The sequence below is a fragment of the Euleptes europaea genome, chromosome 17 (assembly GCF_029931775.1).
Source record: "Euleptes europaea isolate rEulEur1 chromosome 17, rEulEur1.hap1, whole genome shotgun sequence".
NCBI lineage: Eukaryota > Metazoa > Chordata > Lepidosauria > Squamata > Sphaerodactylidae > Euleptes > Euleptes europaea.
In genome coordinates, this window is record NC_079328.1 from 15,876,277 (window position 1) to 15,888,569 (window position 12,293).

Here is a 12,293-nt window from a genome sequence, read left to right on the forward strand (position 1 = left end):
TTGCGCACCTCCTAACACCTCCCTGAAGCTGAGGAATGGGCTGTAAGTGTGTCTGTTGGTGTCTGTTGTTTGCCGAACTGCACATCTTACCTCAGTGACACTAGGTTTGCCACTGTTCTGTTGGTGCTCCGCTGCTGGAACGAGAGATTCCCTCCCGCATTCCAGTTCGAGGACCTGCACTGAACACTTTTCAAGGCTTTGCCTGTGCAAAACTGTTTCGCAGCAGAGGTCTCCGGGATTTATCTTATTAAAAGGCGATTAACAACCTTTAATTCTGATAATATAAAAGAGTAAGGGGGTTGAGTTCATTTCTTTGAACTATTAACCAGCAAACCAGACAGAATACCTGTAAAAACCTTTATCTTCTGTTGCGATAAGAAAATATTCTTTTTACTGGGCAAGACCGAAAAAAATGTAGGCATAAAAAAGTAACTCTACAATTACTGTGAAGATAAATGCTAAAATTATTTGAAGTTCCTAGCATTGCTTAATCATATTATAGTGAGTAAAAGTTTTAAAAGCAAATCAGGCTACTGCTTGTTGTCTCACTACTTTTAGGGATTATCAAACGCTCACGTTATCTCACCTGGTCTTCTTCTGACACTTCCATCCAGGGAAATCTGGAAATTTGCTTGTCACAGGAGAGCATATTTATAGAAAAATATCAATAATCGTCGATGAAAGTAACTCTAAGCAAACAAAGTTCATGGACAGTTGAAATGTGCTTGAACTCTTGGTTAGCTTGCAAACTCAGCAAGAAAAGATTAGTGATATCATAGCTGCCGCTACACTGCCTGGGCATGGGAGGGGGGAAGTAGATGGAATAAAACTCACCTATCAGGAACATAATCTGTGGAGATTACAGAGTCCACAACATGCTTCAAAGTCGTTCTGCTGATGGCAGGCTTCTCTTTTCCCAGCTTGGAACTCATGAGAGAAGGCTGGCTGCTGGGCGCAGGGCCCGTTTTGGAATCACTGCTTCTTCCTGGTCTCACAGCAGGCTGCCCCGAGGACCCTGGGATATGTTTCACATGCAGGAATTTCCTTCAGTGTTACACAATTAATCTCTAGCTGCATCGCGTCCAGAATACTGTGCACAGTTTTGGACATCCCGTTAAAAAACAAAACAAAACTGGGGAGAGTAGAAGAAAAGCCAGCAAAAATGACTAGGGGGTTGGAGTGTCTTCTCTTATGAGCAACAGCTAAAAAAAAACGATGGCTTTTTTATATAGGCGGCAATAGGGGCAGGGAGATAATTAGGAAGATCATGGCAGAGGTTTAAAAAATGAGAAATGCTATAGAAGAAGTGAAGGGAGAGAGACTTTTCTCCCTTTCTCTTTTAATTTTTTATTTACATACATACATACATACATACATACATACATACATACATACATACATACAAAAACAAAGTAGAAAAGTAAATACAGAATAGAAAAAGTATATTAAAAGAGTCGAATCTTACAGTCATTACAATCATTACATCTAAATAAAAACTGGTAGTATGCATTTAAAAAAAGATATAGACAATATTCTTCTTTGCAATACACAGTAACACAACATTACGTATTAATTGTCATAATAGTGTTATTGTAAAACATAGATTTTCATGATTCTTATAAATTGCCGTTTTCAAATTAAACATTATTATAGAACAAAGTTATTATTAAATCATAATATTGAATCAAATATATAATATTTAAAATTATTACTGGTAATAAACTTTTCTCCCTCTCTCATGACAGTAGAATAATTGTTTGTGGGGTGGGGAAGAGATGGTCCCTCAGTGGAGGTAAATGTTCTAAATCTATTGCCGGACAAAAGGAATGAGCTTATAGGGTTTGCTACCATGGAATATGGCGCTGGGTTCTAGTTTAGAAAGCCTGAAAACAATTACATCAAGTCATGTAGGAGAGGTCTAATCAAATGTGGTGACTGGTAAATACAACTTTTTAGGTAGCACTCTGCCTAGTCCCAGGGTACAGAAGGCAGCCATCTTACCCCTGCCATCCTGCTCTGCGTTTCCCCGAAGTCTGTGAGTGGCCCCTGTAGGCAGCAAAATATCGGGTGGCTTTTGTATCATCCAACAGTATAGCTCTTATCCTTCCAGGTCAAGTAATGGAACTGGATGTGCTCATTTTGTGTGTGCCGTCAAGTCACAGCTGACTTATGGCGATCATGTAGGGTTTTCAAGGCAAGAGATATTCAGACGTGGTTTGCCATTGCCTGCCTCCATGTCATGACCCTGGTATTCCTTGAAGGTTGCCCAACCAAATACTAACCAGGGCTGGCCCTGCTTAGCTTCTGAGATCTGATGAGATCAGGCTAGCCTCATTTACAATACTCTCAAAGTTTTGCAGATCGAGTGTTGGCCTTGGAATGGAGATGTCTGGGTTCAGATCCCTGTTCATATATTAATCTGACTGGGTAGGCTTGTGCCAGTCAGTCAACTTAATTTACCTCAGATTTCTTCTGAGGATAAGCATGTGACCTCTCTGTATGCACTTTGAGCTCCTTGGGGAAATGGTAGGAAACGAATGTGATAGATATATATTGCTGTCCTTGCTGCTCAATGTACAGGTGTTTGGAAACGGGCAAGTTTGCTTCCCAGGGTGCATCTGTTTGGCAACTGGTGAGACAGCATGGTGTAGTGGTTAGCGTGTCGGACTAGGTTCTGGGAGACCCAGGTTTTAATCCCCACTCTGCCATGGAAACTCACTGAGTGATCTTGGACCAGTCACAAACTCTCAGCCTAACCTGCTTCACAGGGTTGTTGTGAAGATAAAACTAGGGTTGTAAAAAAATTAGGTAAATTTCAGGTTTGGGTTTATTGGGCCCGTTTTTTTCCAGTAAACTGGTAAATACGGGTATTCGGCTTATTTCTGGGTTTACCCAAAAAATTTGGGCCCATTATCGTCTATGGAAATTTTTTCTGAAGCTCCTGTGGGGGTGTTTTTGGAGGTAGAGGCACCAAATTTGCAGCATAGATGGACACCACAGTTTGGTGAACTTTGGGAGAGGGGATCCAATTTTATGGGCCTGCAAAGGGGTCGCCCCATCTTCTGGGCATTTGTGAGAGCTGAGCTGTCAATCAGTTTTCAGGTTCAGACAGTCAGCGTTGCCAAGGACTGGCGGAAAGAGCCACTTGGCAGTCTGGTGCCTCAAAGTCTGGGTGCTCCATTTGTATCTGGAGTTCATAGCATAAGGGCCAGGCAAATTGGCTTCCAAACTGAGGAAAATGACTTAAATGCAAGAGAAATAAGGCATGGAAAACATTTATTTGAGTGGCAAATGACATCCTGTGACCTGTCCTTTATTATAGTCGTCAAAATCTGATTTCAAGAGATGGTCATGGTGCAGGGAAACAAAGCCATTATTCGGGGCAACCTTCAGTTTGAAAGCAAGTTTTCATGGGGGGTGGTGATATCGGAGCCAGCCGAAGTAATGACCAAGGCAGCTCTTGTGAAGGAGATTGCTCATCCGCGTGAGTGAGCCCAATAAGTAGCTGAAGAAGCAGCCGATTTTTAGTTGGAGGGTATATCCCTCTGGACGGGACTGGGCGAGCCCCGTCTTTTAAATTATTCTTCTGCTCTGCAGACTAGTCTTGTTGGGTGATGTACCTGGAAGGTTGGTCAGACCAAGTTGGCTCCGATTACACAACCCCTACCTCAAAAGGGCCCCTAAAACCAGTCTAAGATAGAAAAATGGGAGAAAGCACAGAGCCGTGGATCAGAGCAAGGGCGAATAGCTGAAACCCAAAAAAGTTGAATATCTATTTGGCTTTTCGGGAATTGCCTATTCGGCTTTGGGTAGATCCCCAGGTTTTGGTATTCGGCTGAAACAAAACCCAAATATTGCCGAAACAACTAATTTCGGGTTTATTTTTGGTTCAATTATATCGATATGAACAACCTTAGATAAAACAGAGTAGAAGAGAACAAGGGAACCCGAAGTGGGGAGAAAGGGGGGTATGAATGAAGTAAATGTGTGCCCTGAGAAATCCTCTGGCAAGAGCAGAAAAGAACCATGTGAAAGGAATGTTCAAGGTGCTTGCGCCCTCTGGCGTAGCTTTTAGGAATTAGTCTACAGTGATAGGTCTGGCCTCCCAAGTTAAACCTCCCCCTTCACGCAGGTGTCCCAGAAAGAACAGGAGTCTCCCCTGCAAAAGAGGTTGGAGGAGGTCAGCGAGGATCTTTGCAAGTCCCAGGTCAACTGCAGAAACTTGCAAGCAGAGCTGGACAAGACGAAAGAGCAGCAGTCAAATCTTTCAGGTAAGACCTGACTGTGTATGCCTACTTGCAGGGACATCTGGGCGCAAGCGCAACCTGACTTTGGGACTGAAACAGCATCTATAAAACATATGGCCTCTAACCAGGCCTTATAGATTAGAAACTGTACACAGTTTAGATTAAGTTGGACGTTGCCATCCCAGTAGCACCTTAAAGATTAACAAAATTTCTGGTAGGGTAGGAGCTTTCGTGAGTCACAGCTCACAGAAATTTTGTTAGTCTTTAAGGTGCTACTGGACTCTTGCTCTTTTCTGCAGCTATAAACAGGCTAATATGGCTACCCATCGTGATCTGTTGCCATCCCAGTTTACATTATAAACAATCACAATCTTAACTATGTTTATCAAAAAGTTGCTTCAGGGAGGGTCTTCTGTATCTATGAACCCAGATGAGTGTCTAGTTATCAGCAGCCATCACTGCAAGCAACCCAACTCATACAAATGTTATACTTCATCAGGTTCAGGAACTGAAACATTCCATCTTCTGTGCTATCCAGATTTCACAACAGACTCTGTCCTATTATTCTTGGGCTCATTATATCCTACCTGTCATATAAAAGCCTTCACGAACTGTTTTCCTAGAACCACCACGTTCTCTTGAGATCCTTAACTTGCCAACTGTGATCTGTTGTTTCTATATGCACAAGACCCTATCAAGAGCTTCACTGATGACTTCATCGAATCATAGAGTTGGAAGGGACCACCAGGGTCATCTAGTCCAACCTCCTGCACAATGCAGGATATTCCAAACTACCTCCCCCTCCACGCCTCCAGTGACCCATACTCCATGCCCAGAAGATGGCCAAGACGGCCTCCCTCTCATGACCTGGACTAAGGTCATAGAATCAGCATTGCTGACAGATGGCCATCTAGCCTCTTCTTAAAAACCTCCAGGGAAGGAGAGCTTACCACCTCCCGAGGAAGCCTATTCCACTGAGGAACCACTCTAACTATTAGAAAATGCTTCCTAATGTCTAGACGGAAATTCTTTTGATTTAATTTCAACCCGTTGGTTCTGGTCCGGCCTTCTGGGGCAACAGAAAACAACTCAATACCATCCTCTATATGACAGCCCTTCAAGTACTTGAAGATGGTTATCATATCACCTCTCAATCTTCTCCTCTTCAGGCTAAACATACCCAGCTCCTTCAGCCTTTCCTCATAGGACTTCAGTTCTTCACTGATCACTTTCTCTGCATACTTCTCATGACCCCTGCAAGGATCTTCCCAGTACAATATACTGTAATAGACTCCCTTATCCCTCAACTTAATGTATCTTCCAGACTTTCTTATTTCGGCAGGGGTCAGAAAGCTCTTAGGCACTTCTGCCTCTCCCGTTAAAGCCAGTGTTGAAAGGGTTCGGCTGCTCAGCCAAGGATTGTTTTTCACATGCAGTCAGGGGATGCATAATTACCTCCTAAAAATGCTCAGGAGCCTGAGGCAGCAGGGGAGGACAAAGATATGTGGCTACATAAGATGGGGCAGCCTCCGCTCCTGTGTGGCCCAGCTGTAAAGTTAGGCAAAAGTTTGGGTGTGGCCTCTGGCTGCTTTTACTACTGTTCGTTGACCTAGGGACCAATGAGTTCTGCACTAAATGCCTAGATGGTCTCTGAGAAGGCTTAGTTCTCACTATCCAGAAAACACAAAGTTTCCACAGAGGTCTACATGGGAGTAAAGAGGTTTATTTGATTTGCCTTTCCCTTCCCTTTCCCTCTGCACTAGCTCTTTCCAAGGGCAAAACTTCCAAAAGAAACTTTCTTCCACTACATTTTCCCTGCTTTAGACCAGACAGGTTGTGTGCTGTTAGAAGAATGTTACCTGCAGACGTTTACTCATTTTTGCCAGGTTTTAAGCAGGTGTTCCCTTACAAGCTGTTGTGCCTCTTCCTCAGTCTCAACGTTTTGTCCATTTCTCACTGTTCAACAGAACTTCAGTCTCAGCTGCTGAGCTCCAAAACAGAGCTGAAGAACAAACTGGAGGATTTGAGCTGTTTGGAGGGGAAACTGTCGGAAGCTACCGCCAAGAACGTGCAGTTTGTGGAGAGGGTCCAGCTGTTGGAAGCTCTCCTGGAGACAAGCCGGACGAGAGACGCAGAGAAAGACCAAGAGGTACAGGGCTTGCCACGGCAGCCTTTTCTTCTGATCGCATGGCCAAAATACTGTACCAGTGAGGGGACAGAGCAGTTTCACAGTCTGGAGTATCGTATCCATTGGTCAGACCTCGTTTAGAATACTTTGTCCAGTTTTGGGCTCCACAATTTAAGAAGGATGTTGACAAGTTGGAGCGTGTCCAGAGGAGAGTGACCAGAATGGTCAAAGGGAATCCATGCCCTATGAGGAGAGACTGGGTTTGTTTAGTCTGGAGAAGAGAAGGTTAAGGGGTGACATGATAGCCATGTTTAAATATTAGAAGAGATGCCATGTTAATGAGGGAACTAGCTTGTTCTCTGTTGCTCCAGAGACTGGAACACGGAGTAATGGATTTAAACTAAGAGAAAAGCGATTCCACCTAAACATTAGGAAGAACTTTCTGACTGTGAGGGCTGTTGGAAGGTGGAATGCGCTCCCTCGGAGGGTGGTGGAGTCCTCATCTTTGGAGATCTTTAAGCAGAGGCTGGATGGCCATCTGTTGGGAGCACTTTGATTGTGTGATCCTGCATGGCAGGGGGTTGGACTGGATGGCCCTTGCGGTCTCTTCCAACCTTGTGTGATCTTGTGATCTTGTGCTGCTGGCTGCAGTTTGGACACAAAAGATTGCTTTGAAGTCAAGTAACAAAACTGTCCTTTCCCTCCTCTTCCCCTTTAATTTGCAGGTAGCGAACCAAACAGAAAACAGCCTGCTGCAGTTGAGGTAAGATTGGTGAGTTTAAATATATCGGGTTGGGAACACATGAACACATAAAGCTGCCTTGTCACATGAAGTCAGTATTGTCTACTCAGAACTGGCAGCAGCTCTCCAGGGTCTCAGGCAGGGATCTTTCACATCACCTCCTTGCCTAGTCCCTTTAACTGGAGATGCCAGGGATTGAACCTGGGACCTTCTGCATGCCAAGCAGAGGCTCTACCACTGAACCACATCCCCCATTCAGAATCAGTTCTGTACGATATAATGGATTGAGGATGCTTTAAAAAAAAACATGCCTATTTTACTTGTGGGTGCCTACAAATCAGCTCCCTCCATCTTCTCCCTTCTCTCTGCCTCTGTGTCCCCGCTCTGCTGGTATTCTCTTCCATCTATCCTTTACACCAGGGGTGTCAAACACACGGCCCATTAAGAACTCTTATCTGGCCCGTTGAGAACTCTTATCCGGCCCGCAAGCCAGCCCATGCAGCCACACACTCAGTTCTGATCTGGGCTGGCAAGCCTGCTGTGGGCTTGCTAGCCAAGGCAGCCACCCCCACCCCAGATCTGGGCTGGCAAGGCATGACCTGGCCCAACCAAGTGGCATTTATGTCATTTCCGGCCCTCGTAACAAAGGAGTTCGACACCCCTGCTTTACACTCTCTTGCAAGGGTCTGCTGTCTTAGGCTTATGCAATGTGACTGGCATTCCTCAAGCTCCCGGGCATCAGCCTCTGTGCCACGCTGCCGCAAATTCTTCCAGCAGGTGCCAGCTTCTGCCTCTGTGTCTGACGATAAAGGAGGCTCCCGCATTCCAGCTTCTGCCTCTTGGGGCAGGCCAACAATTGGGCCGTGTCCTAACTTTTTCTTCATTTAACTTTTCATTTAAGGGAGAAATGAATAGATTAAGAATACTTGTAGAAATAGGGGTATCCGGTGAAATAATGGGAAGCAATGCCTAGCGTGCATGGGTCCCAAGTGAAAGTATCTGCTGCTGTCAGCCTGAGTAACCCCTTCGTGGCTTCCTTCAAGCTGTTTGTGGTGCTCAACGCTTGGCCTCCCTGGTTCTGCCAAGGACCAGCTGTTGCCCTCCTCTTCTGCAGCTGCTTTTGTGGCGGCTCCAGAACGTGTGAAATTCTGTTTCTGAGCTGTATTGCTGAGGATGGTGTCAATTACCAGCTCCTTTCCGCCTGCTGGGCAAAGCTGTTTGATCTCTCTGTTTTCCTGCTTTTTTATTTATGATACTTAATTTATAACACAGTATGCACGCAATTCATTGGAAGTCGCAAAGCAGCCGTCCCTGCCCTGGGCAACCACAACATTGGCTGTGTCTGCTTTCCAACAGCGTGAGCAATGTGGCTTTCAGACATGCTATGACAGCTGTATCCAAGTCAACATAGCTTAACTTTCTGAAATGCTCACAGAGGAGTTTACTACTGCTAACCTTGCTATCTTTGTCTTCTCCTTTCTCAGTTTTTTTTCCTGATGGCAATTAATATGAGAAACATAGAATCCAGTGTCATAAGACTTTTTGTCTAGTGGCTGCTGCGGGTGGCAGACCAGTGAAGCTTGGCCGCTTTTTAAAAAGCCATTTTATTTGTTGGATTTGTTTGTAAGGAAGAAGTAGAAAACAGGAAGAAAAAATACTGGTGATGCTGTAACCATAAACAGGTTTGACCCTGGTGCTGTTGAGCCAATAAACCACACCACAGGGGTGAAAGGAATAAAAAGTTTATTTCTGTGCACTCATATAAGGTGCCCCCCCCCCCGGCTCAAGGGGCTGTTGAAGAGAGAAGCACAGCGTCACTCCCAATCACAAACAGTATATAGCATCTCATTTCCTCCGTCCATTGATACATATTTGGAAAGCACGTTACTAATTGGCCCATCTACTCATTATTCAAGCATGCGCTCAGCTTACTATCTTGTATAATTAAATTCCCACTGCGATTGCGCAGCCATCCTTGGAGGAGGACCACTTTTTAACAAGAGGTGTGTTCTGGCCACATTTACGTCACTAGTTAACTCCCTGTCACTTTACAAGGTCAGCCTGAGCCTGTTGTGATCTTAGCAGTGTTTATGAAAGTCCAGATGTTCCTCTTGTTATCTGTTATTCCCTGCCAAAGCTGTGAATGCTAGACACATCTAAACTTTCCTTGGGCCTTAACAAGTATGAGTCTCAAAATCGCTTTTTGCAGACAAAGTTCTCAAGTGTATGATGGTCACTTTGCTGCAGGCACTTCTGCGAACTGGACGAATCCAAAGTAACAGTCAGAAGAAATCCTCAAAGGAGGTTTGTTCTGGAGGCTGGTCTTATTTTTAGAAAATGGCCAAGCGTGTTTTGAGCTCATGCGTGCAGATGAAAAGATTGCTCCGACGTCAGGGAAGAGCCCTCATGCTTCATAGTATGTGGGTGTAGTGAGTTAAGCGGGTGAAATTCTGAGCAAGCATTAGACAGAGAATAGAACTCCGAGTCTCTTTCTCTTTCAGATTCCAGGAATCAGTGGCACAAATCTCCACGCTAGAGAAAGAAGCTGCAGAACTGAACAATACAGTCGAACAACTGAAAATAAAAAACAATGTGAGTAACTGTTGAAGTCGCAGGTCAAGGCAAACATAGGGCGAAAACGCATGGTCGCTTTATCCTCCTTTAATCCCTGTTTCAGCCAGGATTCAGCCAGGATCGAACGCATGCGTTTCGCCTACTGTGCATTCGATCCTGGCTAAAACAGGGATTAAAGGAGGATAAAGCGACCATGCGTTTTTGCCCATAAGCACGACTAGTAGTATTAATGTCAATGCTCTTTTTTCAAAACTGTCCTCAAGTGCTTGTTTAATTTCCCCTTCACCTTGCTGAGTTCTAATCTTCAAAGTTAATGAAATGACTGGCATTATTAAACTGAAATGATAGAAATTAGCGATAGGTCCATAAAGCATTGACAGTTCCAAGGCCTTACCTGTGACCACAGTGGCCCAGAAATCACTCCTGGGTAGTCCAGAGTTCCACAAAAGCACCTCATTGAATTCCACTCATACAAAGCACACCTCTACACATACCTCAGCCGGCTTTAGATGCAGCTGATACAACTGGAGAATCCTTCCCTAATTTTATACTACTTTGGGTCTCAGGCCCCTATGTGGTCGGTTCTCTCCTTTCTAGGAACAGGGTGGAAATCACTGGGTCCAGGTGAATGGTGCCACAGCTTTCTTGGGAAAACCCGTCTTCTGTTCAGGGCAGCCTGGTGAAAATGTCTCCCTTTTATCAGAAGGTCATGGTGGGCTGATTCTATAGATTTGGAGGGGCCTAATCCAAGGGCATCTTCAGTATCTTGGCCAGAGATTACCTAGCACAATAGCCAAGATTCCATAGGGTTTGCGTTTGTTCCAACAGGACCTGCGAGAGAAGAATTATGAAGCCATGGAAGCTGTGACTTCAGTGGAGAAAGCATACCAAGAGAAACTGCTCTCATCAATTGGAGCAAATGTAAGCTATCCTGGAAACTCCATGCTATTTTATGCCATAGTTGTAGAAATGCAGGGGCATCGTAAATATTATGTGTCTGTAATCCTACAAATTTTGGATAGTTTTTTTCCCCAGTAAGTCATTTATATATAAAGTTGGGGGGCTCTCTTTCAAAAATTCTATGTCATCAAATCCAGGTTTACTACTCAACAGGGACTGGCAGCAGACCCTGGCTCTCTGAGCACACCTACTTGATACGTGTTTGTAGCAGTCACACTTTACAGTGGAGGTGTGCCCTCATTATTTTTAACGTGTACAGAATCTTGAAGCCATCTTCCATCTTTCTTTGCTCTTTCAGGAAGTGCTGGAACAGCAGCTTGGAGTGATTCAGGTGCAAACAAAGCAGGTCCTCTTATCTCTCTTCCCCCAGGTCACGTCAGATGTAGAACAGGTAGGTGCCGCTTGTTTAGCTTGTTTAAGGAACAAAAAGGTGAGATGTCTGAGGAGTTTCCCCTCTCAAGCTAAAGGGAGAGTAGCTCAGCTGCCGCTTGATGTGTAGAAAGTTTGGTCTCCTGTTTTTGCAGCTGATAGGGGAAAGACTCTGCCAGTGCAAGGGGTCAGTGCTGGACTACGTGGTTCTGTGCGAAGCAGCTTCACATGTTCATATGCAAAAGGAAAAGGGTGTGTTATGTAATGGGTGTAAACCAGTAATGGGAATCTCATTTGAGGATAACTCTGTGGTTGCATAGCTGGTGTTGAAAACATGAATTGTAGAAAGCGATTTGTGTGAAACTTTTTTAACCCCACTCTTCCAAAAAGGCAAGGATGTTCCCCCCTTTTTAAAATTGATTTAAATAATTTATTATTATTACAACATAAAGGAACAATTAGTAAATTTGACATCTACATGTAGAACTTATACATATTAAAATACAAAATAAGCTCCATGAGATACCTTGGTTTGTTTTGTCCACAAGAGATGTCTTGGATTTCCTGTTTATTTTCTTTAATTTTCTGACTTATTTCCTGTAGATCGGATGTTACTTCTTCTCTTTGGTATATCTTCTTTGATATCTTTGATTTTTTTTGGTGTGTGTTCTCTGTTCAGCCTGTTGGAGTTGAGATGAAAGATTTTTATTTGCTTGTTTCACGTCTGTTGCAAGTGTCTTTATTTCCTGAGATAGAGAGGACAATATCTTCTCAAATATGGTATCTGTGCCCTGTTTGGTATTGTAGTCTTTCTTGTTTCTAGTTCCTGAGGGCCATCTTCCTTGATGTCCTTCTTTCTTTAAAGATAGTATTCAACTTTTCTGTATAACAAAACAGATATACTGTATGTTTTATATCTATACAACTAATGAACACAACTGCTATCATTTAAATGGATATAAACTCAAACATAGATTCAAATTTCTTGCACTTAAGATAAGTGTGTGTGTATATATATATATCACCTATAGTTATTATTTTTAAAAAAGATTAAGTAAATATGTAAATAATAATAGATCCATAATGTCACATTCAATATTTACATTAAATATCAATATTCATTAACTTTATGTATGAACCAGAATTTTGCCTTACACAGAGCACCAGCTGATGGTAACAGAGATCTTCTTATATCCAGGGCTGCCAGGTCCCCTCTCTTCTCCGGTGGGAGGCTATGAAGCTGCGTTTGTGATTGTGTTCACGTGTGCGTGCG

General features: G+C 43.7%; 1 protein-coding gene across 1 annotated transcript in view; it reads left to right on the plus strand.

The window, feature by feature from the left end:
- Nucleotides 1–12,293, plus strand: part of RRBP1 (ribosome binding protein 1) — a 50,780-nt gene that overhangs the window by 16,845 nt on the left and 21,642 nt on the right. Inside the window, exons 7-12 of the mRNA XM_056862466.1 lie at nt 4,133–4,271; nt 6,215–6,396; nt 7,101–7,138; nt 9,619–9,709; nt 10,520–10,612; nt 10,950–11,042. Of these exons, the coding sequence (XP_056718444.1) occupies nt 4,133–4,271; nt 6,215–6,396; nt 7,101–7,138; nt 9,619–9,709; nt 10,520–10,612; nt 10,950–11,042 (636 nt within the window). The remainder of the gene's footprint in view (nt 1–4,132; nt 4,272–6,214; nt 6,397–7,100; nt 7,139–9,618; nt 9,710–10,519; nt 10,613–10,949; nt 11,043–12,293) is intronic.